Below are 18692 nucleotides of genomic sequence, written 5' to 3'. Positions count from 1 at the left end.
GCTGCAGATGAGTCACTTAACATATTTACAATGATGTGTCCATTAGTGTCCTTTTGGTAACCCCACCACGGAGCAGAGATTGAATCAACAAACAGGATTTATTGACATCAATCTCTGAGTAACTGTGGAGAATGGTCGTCATGAAAACTGGAAACTATCGAAAGCTTTGCATGTGAAGCTCTTTCACTATCACAGATCTGGTCTCTGTTTAACGCCGCAGCAGCTCTGACTCGGAGCTGATAGGAAGTGGTTTCTCGTTTTGAAGCAGAGACTCTACCAAAGGTGACATGCATGGTTTATTTTGAGGTTTCTATAACGTGCTCAGAGATTTATACTCAATGTTTTCTGGCCTGCTGTGACAACTTTTAGATTTTTTATCTGAATTCAGGTTTAATAACTTTATCCTAAAGCTTACGCATTTAAAGGATGACTGAAAAAGATGGTTTTGCTTGCAAGAAGAGTAAGACTTTGAGACTTTTGGGTATTTGTGGTTTTGTAGCACATTTGCAAGCCTCATAATAAACACATGCATCCCCAAATCCTCCTCTGTGGACATAAGCTGTGACTGAGCTCACAACCTGAAGATTTGATTCCTCCTCTGTGAACGCTCCACAAATGTCTGCAGACTGAGAGTTTAAAAAACGCGAAAGAAGACGTGTTTTTAAGACGTTGGACACCTGTTGCTCCACACAGCTAAACACGAGGAAGTCTCACTAACCGCTCTTATTGTTGCCGTCGACTGGAGCTGCAAAACCTCAAAAACAACTGATTCTTGGAATAATCTCACTTGTTGGACTCCTCCTTCACCACAGGAGTCAGAAATCACATACGGGATGTATTTTTAGATGTTAACCCGCCAGAAAAGCACCCAGAAATCACCTCTCAGAGATACTCCAGGGTGTTTATACATCTTCCCCTTTTTCTGCAGCTTGTGGTTTGTGTGTGTTTAGCTGGTGTTAGTGTGGCACAGACAGGTCAAGAAGTCCGCGTTGGTCTCCAGATGTGTTTTGGGACAGTAAACAACAGTGGGCTGTTAAACTGTTGAAGCTACCAACCAGAGTCATCCCCAGGGCCCCAGGAGGAAACCAAACACAAATGACACTGTTGTGTGTTTCCCCTGACACCTGCTGCTTTAGGACACACTGTGTAATGCTCCTTTAAAGCTGTAGGTTGATGGTCCTGAGATACATTTTGATAACACACAACTTTAAAAAAAAAAAATCAGCCAAGCACACTCAAACAAAAATAGGTTGGTGGAGAACTTGCCTGTTAAGAGGAAGTTTTTCTGAGCTTCTCAGACCATTTCTGATGTCACAGGAAGGTGTTTCTTTTTTAATTCTTCCAAGTTTTGGCTGCTCTACTCTTAAGTTTTAAATAATAAAATATTTTTCATTCAAGTTTCATTTTTTATTAAAAATTATTTTCTTCCTATGTAAAAAAAGAAATAAATCTGTATGATTGTGTTTGATGCTGAAATCGAGGGTTGGCGTTTGTTAATAGTTGCTTAAATCTAAAATGTGCTGAGGGTCAACAAAGCACATCCCAGCAGCAGATCTGTTTTTATTTTCACATCCTGCTCTGGTATCACAGATTTAGGAAACATGCATGATTGATTGGTTAGTTCATTAAAAACCACAACAACTGCTGCTCATTTGTTGTCTTTGTGACGTGTTTTCACTAAACACAGATTTCTTCTAATCCACCAACAGAAAGAAGAAGGAAAAGTCCAAGGCCAGCTGAACCACACAGACTCCAGTCAGTACATCCACGACCTCAAAGACCAGATCTCAGAGCTGAGGCACGAGGTGAGACATTCAAAACACGCTCAGGGTCCGTTTGTGTGTCACGCCACCGTATTCTGCAACCCACCTTTTTTTCTTTCTTTGTACAGATTTCTGATTTTGTCGTTGACTTTGCTTTGATCTGGCTTTTCAAAACATTCACTCACATATGGTTTTGACTTTGAGAAAAACAGATTGGTACAAGTGTTAACTACACCCAGAGACTTCCTGTGCGGAGGGGTAACTGCACGCATCTCTGTGACACCTTCGCTGTCATATGTATAAAGAAGACCGTGGAGAGCTTTGCATGTTTATCAGCCAAAAAGGATCACAAAGAATGATCTGTATCACTGCTCAAACTTTAAATCTGAAGATCTCAAAGTTATCGAATTAAATGTTCTCAAAAACATCAAAAAGTGATCATATCTCTGAACTGAACTGCCCTATTTCTGATCTTGTTTATTGCTGCCTGACTCATGGTGCTTTAATGCAAACACTCTCTGTGTCTCATTAATAAATCTGTCTCGGTGTTGTGTGTCAGGTGAGTTATACCCAATCAAAAAAAAAGTTCAGTCACAACTTTTTGTTGCTTTAAACAAAAAAAAGGCTCTTATCTTCTGTAGCTTCTATGAAGTAAAACTAACAAATCGATAAAGTTGCCGATCTTTCTCAGGCTGTGTGTCGAAATGTGGAGTCTGCATTTCACCGCCTGCAAATGCACATAATGCGGTCACCGTAACAAGATATGCATCGTGTTTATCAGGGTTAACACTACATACGTAATTTGTTTTCAGGGTTGTTGTGATGATGACTGTTTCCTCTGAGCGAGTGCTTCTGCAGCCGACGTACACACGCATCAGGAGACAATCAGCTTTTGTTTTAAGAGAGTAACTTTCCACTGGGTGGTCCATGCCCAAACTCTGAATGATCATCATGTATTAACTAGGGCTGCTACTAATGACTATATATGATGTTGACTAATCTATCTTTTTTTTTTTTTCCAATTGGCTGATTAATCATGATAATTTTGCACATCCAATTAGGACTCAGTTTGACCTCAGGGGGTAAAAAATCTGTCTATGTCAAACACTATGACTCAGTGAATACACATCCTAAATAATGTGACTGAAAATAGTGTGGTACTCACAGTGGTCCAACAGATTAGTGTTAAACACAAACATGATCAGTTATGGTCAGTCATCTAAAACAAAAGTGGTCAATAACTGGTTTTAAAAATAATCTACCATGTATTGACCCTTTGGACCCCATAGTTCCCATTCAACATGTACGCTTTAACAGTGAAGTCAGTTTATATATATTTTTGTTAATTCATACACTTAAAAGCAGAGGTCGCCAATCTGTCGATCGCGATCGACTGGTCGATCTTTGAAGCTTCCCAGGTAGATCTTGAAAATAATGGAAAAATGAATCACTCCTCATCACACATGATGGAGTTCCACCCCGAAGCTCACACATTATAGACAAATGCGGACTATGGCTGTAAAAGTTGCTTGAGTAAGTCAGATCTCTGCCTCTGTGTTTTCTGCTGTAATGATTCAAGTCATAACCTAAACATCGACTCTGTGTGGGTTATATTTGATTTAACCTTCATCTTAATAAGTTTGTGGATACTTTAATGATGAGTGCTGCGCTCTGGCACTCACGTGTATTTCACATCAGCTGATTGTTAATTCTCCTCGCGCTCATACAGTAGTCACCTTTCTGCTCCCTAGAAGTTTAAGTTTGTCTATCTTTCCTGTCATTCTTGAAAAATCAACTGATGAGTTTTCCTCCAGCTTTTGGTGATCAAACCTGAAAGCCTGTCACCTTTTATATCACACCGCTACTGTGTGTCTCTGTGCAGGGGCGTGTCCAGACTTTCAGACTACGGTGGGTCAATGAGGACAGGGGGTAGGGGGGGCAGGATGTGCACACTTATAAATTGTCACCATTTATCTTATTTAACTTAACTCTCTACTTTAAGAACTACGAATAACTATGATTGTATAGCCATTAAATCCCAGTTTGTGGTTTTAGTATAAAAACTGTATCATACATAATGTGCGTCAGCCAATCTGTTACTTTGAAGCAGTACTTTTAAGACAAAATTGATAAGATAAACCTTTAAATTACTACAAAAGGGACATTTAAAGAAGTAATGGAAAGAACATTTTTATTAAAAAAAACTGTGTGAGCAATTATTCACCATATTAATTTGATATACAAACAGTCACATGCAGACAAATCAAAGAACAGGAGCCATCTTATTGTCAGCCACCCTACTGAGTGTCTCAGCCTGGCTGCTGTTTGTAGCTATGAGCCAGACTACAACACATGTTAAAGTTCCATTTATTCATAACATTAAAGGAAAAAGCTATAACATTAAAAGAGTTTCAGCAGGTAAGCAAAACAGCTTATAACACTTAAATACGAGGGACTTGAGTATAATTTATACATCTAGGCTCGTTAAAACTGGAAATACATAATGTGTTTTCCATTTTTCTCCAAGTCTTCAATAGGTAGATCTTGCATTCACACCTGTTTGGTTTAGAGATCTTGGGCTCAAAAAGGTTGGTGACCACTGCTTTAAAGTATTTTTACAGTGTTTCCAGATAACTGTCTACATAGAACTTCCATAAGTCAGCACTTGTACATTAGGAGGTTTAAATACCTTTCCTGCAGCACCTCTTATCTGTGGCCAACATCTTTCTGAGTTTTCATTGCATTTAACCCAAGTAAGGTTCTCTCCTCTGATTGGTCAGCTCTGTGTCATGTGAACAGGTAACCAGGAAGTGCAGTTTTTGCTGTCGTATTAGTGCAGTATGAGCTTAAATGAGTTCCATTCGATAAATGTCCTCACTTTTAAAAAGCTGAAGGAGTTTTGACTCTAGTTCGTGACTTGAATCCTCCAAAAATGTCTCCAACGGAGAGCAAAGAGGCAAGAGTGAACTTTAGTATCTGTAAAATGCATTATCACACGCTAAACACAGGGAGCTGTCTGACTGTCCAAGCCAGGAGTGCAAAGCTGCCATCAGGGCCATGGAGATCTTTCCTCATCAATATTCCTCATGTATGGATGTAGTGTTGTTTTTCCATAAAAGTCTCCAATAACGCGGCACCTCATGCTGTGACTTGAAGTTACAGATGAGCATTTCCTGCCTGGTATTTGAATTTATCGAATGACAACAACCGTACAAAACCCAACGTTTGGCTTATTGAAATTCTGCTTCAGTCAATTGAAATTCTCTAACTGTTAATCTTACAGCATGAGCAAGCTCTTTCATCAAAGTGATATCTTTAATGCTAGAAGTCTAAAATGTGTTGTTGTATCAAAAAGTAAAACAGTAGAGCACGCTATTACTTCTTTTATCGTTGAATTTCAGTTATGGTCTCTCATTCCTGATCAGAGTCGTGTGTTTTAGTGGTTGGTTGTTTTTCTCTTTGACTTGTCAGAGAATCACGGTGTGCTAGCCCAAATTTAGGAATTAAAACCTGAATTCATTTTCAAACTCCCAACTCTTAATTAAATTTGTGGGACATAGAGAGGGTCAAAGTTGTTCACAGTCTCAGTAAAAGTGACTCTTTTTTTTGTTAATGAGTAAACAGGATCCTGTTGTTTCTGTTTATCTAAACATGAATGTATCTGCTGGAATTTCCTGTTTTTATTATCTCTGAAGACATTTCAGTGTCAGCCTTACCTCATCTTATTTGAACAAGTTTCTGTTTTTCAATAATCTGATCCACCTTTGATATGCATAGCCTTTGCTGAGACTTAAGACTAATAAGTTGACCAAGGGTCGAAGAACTGACGTGTGCAGTTGAGGAGTCATTTCTCCTCTCACCTCTCCTCACTGGTGGTCGGCTCGGTGTGAGCTGTGACCCTCTGACTCACTCCACCACAGAGCCGCCAGTGAGCAAACCTGAAAGCTGACAGAGTTCATATTGTCACCTCATCCTCCTCCATCACTGGCTCACAACCTGCTCACAAGTTTCCTTTTTGTTTGAAACAACAGGAAGTTCCAAGTTTAGACAGGTGCATCTTCACATAGGCTTATTGTTGTCATGTTCTGCATTGACCTGGCGTCTGAATGCCTCTCTTCCTACATGTCTGTCTATTGAATGGCAGGCTGACCCAGGTAAGCTGGTGCAGATGTTGTATTGTGACCTAAATGGTTGAACCCTAACCACCGTGCAGCTTCCTCCCTGCTTGGGTTTGACAAACTGTGTGTGAGAGACAGAACTGAGTGCTTCCAGAGAAACGTTTAGTCAAGCTACCATCACAGTCCCCCTCTTGTTCAATGGAAAATCTTTTAATCTCATCTTTATTTGTTTGTCAGAATGTGTTATTGTCTTAGCACGTATGTCTAAAGTAGGAAACAGCAGCAGTGTTGCTGTAGCTGTGATGTTGTTATTTCCCTCCTCATACAGACATTAGACACTTGATGAGCTACTTTAACACTTATTTGGACAAAGCACATGAAGGTGAGGTTTAAGAACCACCAGAAGGGTTTCGGTTTGACTAGAGGAAATATCATGTGGTAAACAGCTTCACAAAACAACCCCCCCAAAGTTTTCAAAAGGATCCCTTCAGGGCTGTCTCCCTAAAGCCCTGTTTCCATCGAGCAGTTTGGTTCAGTTCGTCTTGGTACTGCACGCATTTTGTGGCGTTTCTTTTGACTCAAACCAGGACAGGTCCCAAAATGACCAACCTGTTCTGTCTCACTATTTGGTACCTTTCTGTTGGGGTGCCAGACTAAAGCCCCATTTTCCCCTGAAGGTCCGTTTCTCCTTCCTTTTTGTGAAAAATGTCTACGTCCTTTTCAAATGATGTTACCATCATTGCTCACAAACTTCCATGTGTCCTCTACATTGACAGTGCTGTTAACCAAAACATCCACCGGGGGGAGTAGCCCAGAGTCAAAAGTTTATGACAACAACAAACCCCCCAAAAAACATGGCTACTGTGAAGGGGGTTTAACTAATGTACCTTATGCAGTAAAGACAAAACAGAGGCAGCGTTGTATGAGGCGTAATTGGTGAGGCCATTAAATTCATTGCCGAAGTTCCAAAGTTATTTCTTCTTCCTGTCTCACTAAAGCTACATATCAGGTAGTAAGATCAACACTGCCCCAACGGTTTCCAGTGGTACTGCTCCGTTTGGCCAGTATCTGTAAGCTGAATGGAAACGTGCAGAAATACAAACTAAATGAACATAGAGCACCAACAGAAGACTCAGTCCTTTGAACGTCCATGTTGAACGATGAGCATCAACGGACCTTAAGCATTTCAGTTCCGTTTGTCTCAGTAAGGCATTTTGTGGTGTTTCCATTAACTTATCCTAGGACAGATCACCAAATTACCAACCCCGGACCATCCTACTTTTTGATACCCTTCTGTTGAGGTGCCAGACCGACCAATCAGACACCATAAGGTGGAGCTAGAAACACTGCAGTCCGTTGTTTGGTCGAAAGAATTGTTACCTCTCGTGCAACAGCGGCTGTTTTTCTCCTGGCGGGACACAGTCTTCTCTGAAGCAAACTTGATTGTTCTTTGTAAAAAAGAGCCACATGGAAATCACAAAGACAACTAGTTGCTAGATGTCTCCTATCGTTCTTTGTTTACTGTGCTGCAGTTTTCTTCTCCATTGGATTAATTAGCGGGGTACGCTGTTATGTAGCTGTAGCTATCAGCATCCAACTTGCAGGCTACCCACCAAGAAGGTCACAGGTGACTCCTGTACTGGCCCATACTGGACCACTTGGTGGAAACAGGGCTACACAGTCCTAGCTGGATCTCTCCCTCACCCACAGAGGAATGATTTGATGTTTGGTCCCATTTCCACCCATTGTACTCCTTGCCTTTCCATTACATCAGTTCTCGATCATTGAACCATATCTGTCAATCTGTGGATTTGTGACCTCTGGTGTCAGAGGTGATCTTACATGTCCCACTCCTTCTTTCCACGTTTGACTGTTTCAGTGTGTTTGATGTTTGTTTTGCTGTTCTTGTGTCGTTGTTGGTATGAAGTTCTGAATGATGGCCGTTTTCTGTGGACTGACTTATCCTGGCAGTCGTACGATTTGTGAACCAGTCTGTTTCTGCCATGTATGTGGTTTGAACTGTGACACAGCCCAGAGCATGCTACGCTGTTCCCATCTGATCTCTTTAAACATCACGCACTGTCAAAGACTGGACCATGTTCTGATGTTAATGCTGTGTCTGTTAGTCTTGGTGTCCACCTCTGCCTTCATATATTTGTGTTAGCATCACTGACTGTGTGTAAAGGTAGATGACATGTTTCATGATCCCACTGAAGTGAAGTGATGCTGGTTAAATAGTAAAATAATAATAGTAATAGTAGATCTATATTCTTGTTTTAAAGCTATGGTCTGCGATCTGAAACCCAGTTTGGCTGATGAGACACATTTGAAAAACGCAGCCTCACTCATCCTTCCCCTCCGTGTTCCAAGATCCCACCCCCCAGCTTGTATCGCCCTTCTTCGCCTCCTAAAAACACGCCCCCTCTCACAGAGCAAGCCGGCCAGCAGAAAATGTAACAAACAAGACAGTCATCCTCATTGTAACACACAGTGGTAGCTTTTTCAATTGGACTGGCGCGATCAAAACCATGAATTAGCCGGCAAAGCAGGTCTGGCGTTGCCACTGCCAGCTGATCAGAGCAGAGTCGACTGTGGGTCAGTCCTCTCCGCCTCCATGACGCTTCGGTAGCTGAGCAGCTAGCTGACGTGAGAGGGGTAGTGGGGAAGGACCAGGTGGGACCATAGGCATAGGCAATCCGAACGGCGCATGCCATGCGCTGTTCGGATTGGTCAACTAGTATGCAGCTGTGCAGCAGATATACTGAATAGATTTTTTTCGTTCTTTTGGGTCTTTATATTGTGTAGATTGGACCATAGGACCATAACAGCCCTATAAACGGTGTTATAAAGATGTACAAAGCTTTCAAATCGTACACCATAGCTTTAATCTAGATCGTTGTCACATTTCAGACAATACTATGTACCTAACTATTAATAGATATATTACAGTACACCCCGCCTCGTTTTGCCAATCAAAACACACTCACTGTATCTGTCGATCATTAAATTATACTTTTTTTATAGATTCGAACAAACGAAAGTAAAGTTCTCCGAAAATTCGCAAAAGCATTCCTGAAAAAACAAAACAATATTGGCTTCACTTTTAGGGGTTGTTATGTCATCCACCTTTCATACCCAGTTGGTGGTTTACCTGCTGGATTAATGGGTCTTTGTGCAGATATTAACACTTCTCATGCTCCCTCTCTCAGATCTGCATCTTAAAAGGACAGAGGGGCTTGAACAAACCCCCCTCCTTTGACGGGATCCACATCGTCAATCACTACGTGGGCGTCGACCAGTCCTACCAGTCTTCAGACGAAGATGGAGTCAAGGACCCCATCCTGCAAGACACCCAGCAGAGGAGCGGGGGTCGGATCAGGCTGCGGCCCAACCTCCCGGACACTGACAGCGATGAGGAGGAGGAGGATGAAGAGGCCTTGAGACTCACCGTCCCTCCAAGCAGCAAGTCCACCACCGTGTGATGAGCAGACGGGGAACAGACGCTGACGTCCTCCAGAGAGAGACGAGGAGCTCCCAGCAGACATTTCAGAGACGTCTGGATCTAAAAGATTTCAGAGATCAGATGCATCATCATTTCATATCATGAGAATCACATTTAGAGACGGCGTCTGCTCATGGTTATTTGTAGTTTCTTCTTTATGTTCCTGAGGGCAGCAAACACCACTGACAGAGGCAGATCATCAGCAGAAACACCATTAACCTGGAGCATATCAAACTCTACTGGGCTACAATAACCAGAGGAGGAAGAGGAGGAGGAGGAGCGTCACACTCCTCTTCATCCTGTCGGTACAACACAGAGAACGAGACTGTGCAATAAAACCTTTCCACTCTATCACACACTTCATCTAACGTGTTTTTATACTTTTAAAAGCATTTTATAAAAGAACATCAAACATGTATTGATGCCGTTACTACGTGTCCACTCTGCAGAGGCACATTTATACGTACTGTGTGTGTATATGTGTATATAAATATATATATATGTATCTATTGTCGGGGTCAGAAGCTGCTCGTGTCCTCCAGCGATGACTTTATGGCCTTAACACACACCGCATGGCTTCCACCTGCGCTGGGGAAGCATGAGGTGACATCTGCGTTGTAGATATGTAAATGTGTAATATCTCTGTTTTTGAATTCCTTTTGAACTTGAACATATGTATCTATTGCATATCTGTTAAGATTATATTGTACAATTTGGAAAGAAAAAAGGGACGTATGAGTTTGTTAACCACGCTAACATGATCGACAAATCCTGTGTGGTGATGAATGGAGATGAATTTGTGCAAAACACAAGAGAAAATGAATTGGTGACCTGAACTCCTGAGAAGACTTTGGCTTTTCCCAGAGAGGATAAATGAATCCAAGAGTATTTATAGTCAGGCCTTAGATAAGAAGTTGGAAAATGAGGCTTTTTTGTGTGTGTTGGTTGCATTTCTTAGAATAAAGTCAAAAGTTGGGAATAAAATGATTTTTTTTTTTTACATTTTGATATTAAAAACATTAAATTTGACTGGCCCTGCTACTTATCCTCAGGTATTTGACTTTATTCTAAAAGTGAACAACCAACAGATGCCTCTTCTGCTTGGTCCTGCAAGTGTTCAGACCATTAGCTGTGAGTTACCTGCATGAGTTTGACTGCAAGATTATTTGTGTTAGTTTCTGTATGTGAACATCTGCTACTGTTGGCCTTTCTGGATGTGTCAGGAAACAAACGTCCATCTCAGCTGACTTTATAACTCAGTGTTGGATCCAGCTGCTTGAGAGCAACCATGGATCTGTTTGATTAACTGAGCTGCAATCTGTCCTTTTGGCTTCAGAAACAACAGATTTCTTTGTAATTTGAAAAGGATAAACAATTAAAACTGATGCTAAAGCAAATATTTGTTATGCAGATTTGCAAAATTGAAAATTAATGCTTTGTCCTTTGAAATGAGTGTTTTGCAGATGAAGTTTGGTTAACAAAGAAACTCTAAAACTCACATTTGAACCATCTGTCTCACCCGGCCTCACTCAGACATACTTCTGGCGTCTTTACATGTTGCTTTGTTTTAAGCGTGTGTTTGGTGGTCGAGACTCATTTTTACACTCATCTATTTAAAATCAGTGCAGCAAAGCGGCACGTTTGTTTCTTCGTATGCTGATTTTGTACCAAGTTCTCTGAACACGTCCCAGCTCAGCTTTCAAAATGAGTCAGTCTGCTCAGCTCACAGATCATTTCTTATAGAGTTAACCCCTCTCTTATGCTCTGTGGATCAAATTTGCACATACGGTGGATGAAAATGGTAAATCATGTTGGAATCAGAGACTAGGAGTTTTCAGGTGTTTCCAAAGTAAGAGCCGAGCTCCTCCACAGGCCATCTTCACTCCTTTTCACTCAGAGGCCCTGGGTGTGTGAGATCCTCTCTGAATGTCTGTATCGAACACTAACGCCTGCATGAAGAGAAGGAGGTGCAGGAAACAACATGAAAAATCTCCCTTTGATGAAAAAAAAAAGGTCCCCTCTGTCTGTTTGAAGCGAGGAACATGATGGCACTTTTTAAAGTGTGCAGTGCAGTAAGGACACACACATGGCAACACTAGGGCGGTCTGCACACTCTGGAGACTACATGAGATTTGTGTGTGTGTGTGTGTGATGAGTTCATAATAAAACCTGTTTGATAAACTGCTGCAGCCCTGTGTCTCTTTCATGTCACCTCTAACCTGCTGCAGCTCAGCCGCAGTGTGTGTGTGTGAGAGAGTGAGTGTGTGAGTGCGCACACGTGTAAAGCTGAAAGCCTTCCCCTGTCAACACTCCTGCTTAGATTGAGAGCTTTCAGGAAGTGATTTCTCGCGGTTTTTCAGAGCTCAGCCTCAACTACTAATCATTTCAAGCAGAAAACCACATTTTAAAGGAGCGATTCTCCTCAGGCTCCCTCTGAAGATTAACAAGGTTTGTATTTACGCCAAATGCTGATAAAGACGTGAAATGCTTAGACAGAAGCGTGTGTGGAGTGAGTTAATGTTTTATATTGCAGTGATTTGATGATGATGAATGTTATGATGCAGAAACGGGAAGTAACACTTTAATTTTATTATTCAATCTCAACAATCTGCTGGAGACTGAACTTATTTCCCACCTGCAGAGAAGATGTGAGCAGCTAAACCCTCATGTTTTTCTCTCTGGCCTTCATGAGGATTTACATTTGCAGCCGAGTTTGACAGAAAATCACAGTCAGCACAGGATTTAACCTCTGACTCACTTACATAATTAATTATTTTTAATTTGAAGTATTTCCCGACCGTGCGCACATCAATCCGAGCTGTGTGATGCGTCCCGGGTCCGTTCATTGAAGTAAAACGCACCGAAATCTGAAGCTGTGGTGTGTGGGAGGTATGAATCGCTTAGATTTTGTTTTACATGTAGAAATGTTTTACTGTTAGTTTCATTATGGAGATGAAGATGATAGAATAAATTATGCAGAGCAAAGTTAAATGTGTTCACTCTGTTTTAAGACGGAGGCGTTCGGCTTTTACGCAAAGCTGAGCCTCAGAACAACGCGCTATGATTTATCATTATTATTCTAAATTATTAATATATTGTATCAGTATCTTTACTGTTGTTATTGTCGTTATTTTCCATCATATTGGTTGTATTTACATTAACTCCTTGTCACGTCAGTTATTAGCCGTCCTCACGCAGCGCCTCTGACCAGCAGGGCCTCGCATCTTCGTCTTTTATCGTCCTGGGCTTCATATCTTCACAGACACCGTGTCCGGATGCCCAGGCCGTGCTGTCTCTAATCGGCATGTGGCGCTTTGATTTCCTGTCGTCATGGACTGAGAGACATTTTTTTTTTTTTTGCTGCAGCCCACAGGTTAGAAGATTTCACTGATTTGCAGCGTGATTGATATTAAATCCTCACGCTGGCTCAGATGAGTCCGGGTTGAACAAAAAAAAAAAAAGAAACGTGTGTTGCGTGTTTAAGCTGGGACAAGGTTTCACATAAGTGTGTGTAATGAAAAGAAAAGGAGGGTGTGGGTGGTGTGTCGTTTCCGAAAGATTAAAGCGCACTGCAAGCTAAATTAATACGCTGACTTAAAAAAAAAAAAAAAAAAAGTCAAAATATATCGCAAAAAAAAAAAAAGAAAAAAGAATCCTGGACCTAGCATAATCAAAATTAATTGATTTAAGCCTCTTCATTTTAAATGTCAGACTGCCCTGTGTTAATCACTGCTCTGCTTCAAAAGGCACCAGGACGCAAGACTGTTTTCTTTGTTCTGTGCGTAATGACGCTCAACAGGCGCAACAAACTGCGCCCTGCAGGGCGAACACACAACAAATTGTCTCTGTTTTGTGCTTCTTTCTTTTGAGCATAACACTGAGGGTAATATGAAACTGCCACCGCAGGCGTGAGGTCGGCTAGTGTCTGTCGCGTAATGACAGTCTGAGGTCCAGCAGAGCAGCAGACCAGCACCAAGCTGCACCGACGTCTGACATGCGACGAATCTAGAAGCTCAATAAATTTATTTCAAATTAGATTTAAGTTTCTGTTAAACTCTCACCTCAGAATTAATATTTGACACATGTGAAATTACTGTGTATCAGTGGAGATGGGTCAGGGAAAAAACCCAGCCCACGTCAGCATCATTACAGCCTATACGTTGCCCCCTTTATGCATTTCTGGGTAATAGTCTTTCTTTCTAAATGGCCTATATTTAGCGCACCAGGCCACTGAGAGTTCAGAGTTTCCCCCACCCCTTTACTTTACCATTACATGCTGTATGTAAACTCTAAGCAACCGACACCCTGGGGTGCGCCTCCGCATTTCCTCCCATGTAAGATTGAGTAAGACGCTGATAAGGCCTGTATCACTTCTCCTGATTGCCACAGGCTCTTTTTGGAGACACGAGCCGCAGTCTGATCCGGGAGGGACCAGCAGCTCCAGGCGATGAACTCTGCGCTGCAAAAAGTCACACTCAGAGTATCACTGAAGTTTATCCTCAAAATAAATTTAAAAAAAAAACCTCCTTAATTCTCTGAATGTTTCCTGGCACGTACTCAGATAACTCTGTCTTGATGTGAGTTGAGGCCTGAAATATCATTAAGACGCCCCCGCTGCAGGCTGTCTTCACGTCACCTGTGACCACAGTACTGTGGGTGAAAACACTGAAGGCGGATATTTTTTGCAGCGGTGGAGCCGCTGCAGTGACACCTGTCCGCGTAACACCTGGCAGACGGGGCACAGAGTGGTGCGCATGCTCTGTGCTCAGGTTGAAGTCTCTTAAAGCTGTCGGAGCTGCTTCTCCTCCTCATCAGTCCAGCGGAGATCAAATCTTTGAGCAGCGCGCAGCAGCAGCGGGATTCTCACCACAGGTTTGTCTGCTCCCACTTCAGAGATGCCTCGCTCCTTCATGGTGAAGAGTAAGAGGGCGCACAGTTACCACCAGCCCCGGAGTTTGGAGGATGACTACAGCAGACTGGACTCTATTCTGGAGCACATATGCTCAGGTTAGTGGAAAATTATTTTTTTGTTTTATCATGCATTGATAACTGATTTCTATTTCGATCAGGAGTATTACTGATTCTGGTGTTTCTTACCAAGAGTGAAACGTGCGTTATATGTGCGTTTTTGCAGATAATTGAATTAAAGCGCAGACGCATTTCGTCCAAATAGGCCGTAGTTTTTGTTCAACATTTCTGGGAAAAAAAATCAGTTAGAATATTTCCACATTTTTTTTCTAACTTTTAAACGAAAACCTTTGGATAGATGATGGTATTTGAATTGTTTTCACGTTTTTAGAACGGCAGTAGTTTCCTTTTTCTTTGCTTTGCACGCTTAAAAAATACAATTTAGCAGTTAGCTTTGTGCTACATTTGCCAAACTAAATTTACAATAATACAGTTTCCAGATTTTTCTGTACCAGAGACAAACACATTTATACTGCTTCACTTTGCTTCCGTTAAAGCGTCATCTCCTCTGCTCTTGTTTCCCCCTCAGAGGTGGATAAACTCCCGGATGACGCAGAGATCTCTGTGGACAGGTACGACCTCTCTCCGGACTCTCACCTGGCTGACGCTGACGCGGACGCAGCTGATTTCTCCCCGAAGTCTCCGCTGAGCATCGCCGACAGTCTGTGCGGTCCCTCCTCGGACTATGAGGACTTCTGGAGGCCTCCGTCTCCCTCTGCATCTCCGGGTACGGACACAAAAACACACGAACGCACCACTTAGAAAAATCCACGTAAATCCACAAACACTGCACATATTTGATACAAGGGAGAGGGTGTTGTGAGGGTTTTGGATGTAGAACGGCAGAAATTAGACTAAATTTTGAAGCTTTGAGATTGGTCACATTTTTTCCGAACCATAAAATCTGAAATGATCACATATTGTTATTTTATTTTTGTTTAGTAAACTAACACTGCATGTTTTCTTTCTTAAACGTTTTATTCCCAAAGAGGCTGCCCTGCTTTAATCTTTGCCGTCAATATATGAGACGAATTTGTCGCCATAAATGATTGTGAGCGACGTCACTCCCTGTTTTTTATTTCATAGTCTGATATTTCCCAGCAGTATCGTCATCCAGGAATTCTCTTAAGAAACATTGCATGACTCTTCATGCCCCATTGGGCCCTGTGGGGCCTCACTTTAACCAAGGTTTCATTAAATTTTCATTCCTTCTCTCCAGTTGATTCGGAGAAATCTCTCTCCCCTCTGGTGGATGAGACTCAGCCCTTCACCGTCCCCTTCCGGCCATACGCCTGGAGCAGCTACCCAGGACCCGGGCTGGGGCCCCTAATGCAGCAAAGCCTTCACCCCAGCATGGAGGTGGACAGGGGTCCGGGACCCATCCAGTTCTACGGAGACAGGAGCACCCACCCAGCTCTGGACTCGTACAGGAGTCTGGGAGAGGAGGCTTTTGGAGACTACAGGAGACACGCTGCTGCTGCTGCTCTGCTGTTTCCTGACAGGGGCCTGCACGGGAAGACTCACAGTGTGAAGGGCCCCTCAGACCTGCTGTGCTCCAGTCTGATCCTCAACGGGGCCTACAAGTGTGTGAAGTGCAGTAAGGTGAGGATGGGGCTTGGGAAAAAAAAAAAAAAAAAAGTTTTCTTTCTGCTAAATTAATGCTCCAACTTTTGACCTTTGACCCTTTAACAAGATGGCTTAATCTAAATGGGAAAAATGATTAAATAATAATAATAATAATAATAATAATAATAATAATAATAATGTATCTTTATTTTTTCTCCACTCAGGTGTTTTCAACCCCTCACGGTCTTGAAGTCCACGTCCGCAGGTCGCACAGCGGCACTAGACCGTTCGCCTGCGAAATCTGCGGCAAAACCTTCGGCCACGCAGTGAGTTTGGAGCAACACAAAGCTGTGCACTCACAGGTAACCTTTCCGAGACTTCAAAGCAAACCAGAAATTTCACACCTCTACTCAGGGGGGCTCTGCCTCTCGTCGTTTTTTACCAGCCTGCGTTCCTGTCAGTGTGTGTGCCACCTCTGAACTCGCCTCCGCTCGTGTTTCAGGAAAGAAGCTTCGATTGCAAAATATGCGGTAAGAGTTTCAAGAGGTCGTCAACTCTGTCGACGCATCTGCTCATCCACTCCGACACCCGGCCGTACCCGTGCCAGTACTGCGGGAAGAGGTTTCACCAGAAGTCAGACATGAAGAAGCACACGTTTATCCACACAGGTGAGAAGAAACGGAAACTGTTACATGTGTTGAACTCTCTCATGTGTGCGTAAATCTTGCGTAAAAAGCTCTTGGGGTAATTTGTCTCAAGTATTGTTACAGCTCAGTTTGGTTAAATGTGTTTACGTATTGTTTTTCAATTATATGTTATTGTTTTTTTTTTTTTTTACAGGTGAGAAGCCTCATAAATGCCAGGTGTGCGGCAAAGCGTTCAGCCAGAGCTCCAACCTCATCACACACAGCAGGAAACACACCGGGTACAAACCTTTCGGCTGCGACCTCTGCGGGAAAGGCTTCCAGAGAAAAGTGGATCTGAGGAGGCACAAAGAGACACAGCACGGACTGAAATGAAAAGAAACACATCTCTGTGTACAGATACAATCATCTGACTTCAGCGTCTTTAAAGTATTAATACTTGAATGACTCCAGATATTACAGATGACAGACTTGTAATTAAGATATATGCTTATTTATTTATTTTCCTGAGGAGGATGTATGAGTTTCCTGACGGATGTTTTACATGAAGACTTTAAAAACACTAATTACTTTTAAGATTGGTGTTAAGGCCCATGAAACCAGAGATAAGCTGTGAGAGAAGCAAAATGACGGAGCATGTTGTGGTGGATTCAACGAACTTTACGTGCTCCGGAACTTTCAGCTCTCACCCTGAATGCAGCAGAGTGAGCAGAGTCTGCAAATCAGCGCCTCTCCAAAGACCAGAGGGTTTCTTTCTTTTTTTCTTTTTTTTTTTTCCTGGAGTTTGAAGACATGCTGGCAAAACAGTCTGACCAGCCTGTGTGATTTAACAAACAGGAGGACGAAGATGTTATCCTCCACTTTCACATTTTGCACATTTTACTCTCATACCGTTCTTTTTAAAAAAAATACTGTTGTTGTTTTCCCTCAGACTGTTTTTTTTTCTGGTTGTTTAAAATAAAAGTCAAGAAATGCAATAAAACATAAAATTCAAAGAAAGCAAGATGACTTTTTTTATTTTTATAAAATGATATTATTATATTGAGTTGAGTGAATTTAAAAATTTCACTTTTCTTTCTTAAATTGGGTAAAAATTGCGGCACGTGTTTGCTTTTTTTCCTCGTCTTAATCCGTATAAAGTAAAATTTGTCGCACGTTTATGACGTAACAATAAAATAACTCTTTAGTTAAATCATTAAAAAAAAAAATCCCCTACAAAACACGTTATGATTTCTTTTTTTGCTGACGTGCTCAGGTGAACTCAAGCTTCAAACACTAACAAAGACGCTCGGTATCTGTCTGCTGTGATTGTGAACGCCCAGAGGCGACGGCTGCTCTGTTTGTTTTGACCACTGCAGCAAAGTGTTTCAACCTTAAACAGCCCGAGCAGATTTAACCGTTAACCAAGTGTTTTTTCACCCTCATGGCTGTTGTTAAAAAAAAAAAACAACACACACACACACACATGCACCCAAAGCAGAGTTTGGGCAGGAAGCTGGCACACACACACACACACGCAGCAGCTGCGCTCCTCAGAGGGATGGGCTTGGGCATGGTTTCATAAAAACTTTTTTTTCGTTGCTGGATTGGATTAAAAACTGGTCTAACCTGAGGCAAATGGGTGGACAGCGGGATTCAGGGTGTGCGGTTTGAAATGAAGCAACAATAAGACCTCAGAGGAGACAGATGATGACATAAGACAGGAAAACAAAACAAGTTTGTGTGTAAAAAACAAAAACAACAAAACAAACAAACAAAAAAAAGGTGAAAAAAAGAAAAACAGGAAACAGGTGAAAAAAAATTAATGTGGTCATCATCAACTTATTAGAAATCCTTTTATATCCCAAAAATGCCAAAAGATTAAAAATATTATCATCAACCTTGGTCCACCAAGGACAAAAGAGACGAAACAAGAACAATCAGTTAGTCGTCCTCCCTCAACATTGATTGAAATCACTGACTCACAAGGATTTTCTATGCCTCACTTCCCTCCAAATCGTACAACATCCAGGCCTGCGAAAATACTGAATATTTTAAAGCCCCAGATGAGCAGGCTGAGCAGGAACACAGGAAGAGCAGAGCTGGTTTTAAAGCAGAACCTAATGGAGCCGTGCACCTTGGTGCTGTGCTG

At 42.0% G+C, this 18692-nt stretch overlaps 2 protein-coding genes across 3 annotated transcripts in view; both read left to right on the top strand.

Moving 5' to 3' along the window:
- The window catches only part of evi5b (ecotropic viral integration site 5b), a 60810-nt gene extending 50622 nt beyond the window's left edge, over positions 1-10188 (top strand). For both annotated transcript variants that reach the window (XM_074667682.1, XM_074667681.1), the window contains 2 exons: positions 1710-1805; positions 9091-10188. In XM_074667682.1, coding sequence (XP_074523783.1) covers positions 1710-1805; positions 9091-9363 — 369 coding nt within the window. In that variant the 3' untranslated portion in view covers positions 9364-10188. The remainder of the gene's footprint in view (positions 1-1709; positions 1806-9090) is intronic.
- Positions 10189-14209: 4021 nt separating this feature from the next.
- gfi1ab (growth factor independent 1A transcription repressor b) lies at positions 14210-17439 on the top strand. The gene is made up of 6 exons (XM_074667684.1): positions 14210-14390; positions 14881-15078; positions 15571-15953; positions 16142-16279; positions 16420-16585; positions 16758-17439. Exons 1-6 carry the CDS (start codon positions 14279-14281, stop codon positions 16934-16936), a joined length of 1176 nt encoding a protein of 391 aa, XP_074523785.1. The 5' UTR covers positions 14210-14278; the 3' UTR covers positions 16937-17439.
- Positions 17440-18692: the final 1253 nt, after the last annotated feature.

The sequence above is a fragment of the Halichoeres trimaculatus genome, unplaced genomic scaffold, assembly GCF_033239565.1.
Source record: "Halichoeres trimaculatus isolate MK-OKI-2021-1 unplaced genomic scaffold, fHalTri1.1 fHalTri1_scaffold_4, whole genome shotgun sequence".
NCBI classification, from domain to species: domain Eukaryota; kingdom Metazoa; phylum Chordata; class Actinopteri; order Labriformes; family Labridae; genus Halichoeres; species Halichoeres trimaculatus.
The sequence above is the reverse complement of the archived record's forward strand: the minus strand, read 5'-3'. Positions and strand labels throughout refer to the sequence as shown.

Bases quoted from the DNA above. Each gene is read 5' to 3' on its own strand.
- gfi1ab (XM_074667684.1), top strand. From the start codon at position 14,279: ATGCCTCGCTCCTTCATGGTGAAGAGTAAGAGGGCGCACAGTTACCAC. The intron at 14,391-14,880 runs GTTAGTGGAAAA...TTTCCCCCTCAG, and splicing joins TCTGGAGCACATATGCTCAG to AGGTGGATAAACTCCCGGAT. The intron at 16,586-16,757 runs GTGAGAAGAAAC...TTTTTTTTACAG, and splicing joins GCACACGTTTATCCACACAG to GTGAGAAGCCTCATAAATGC.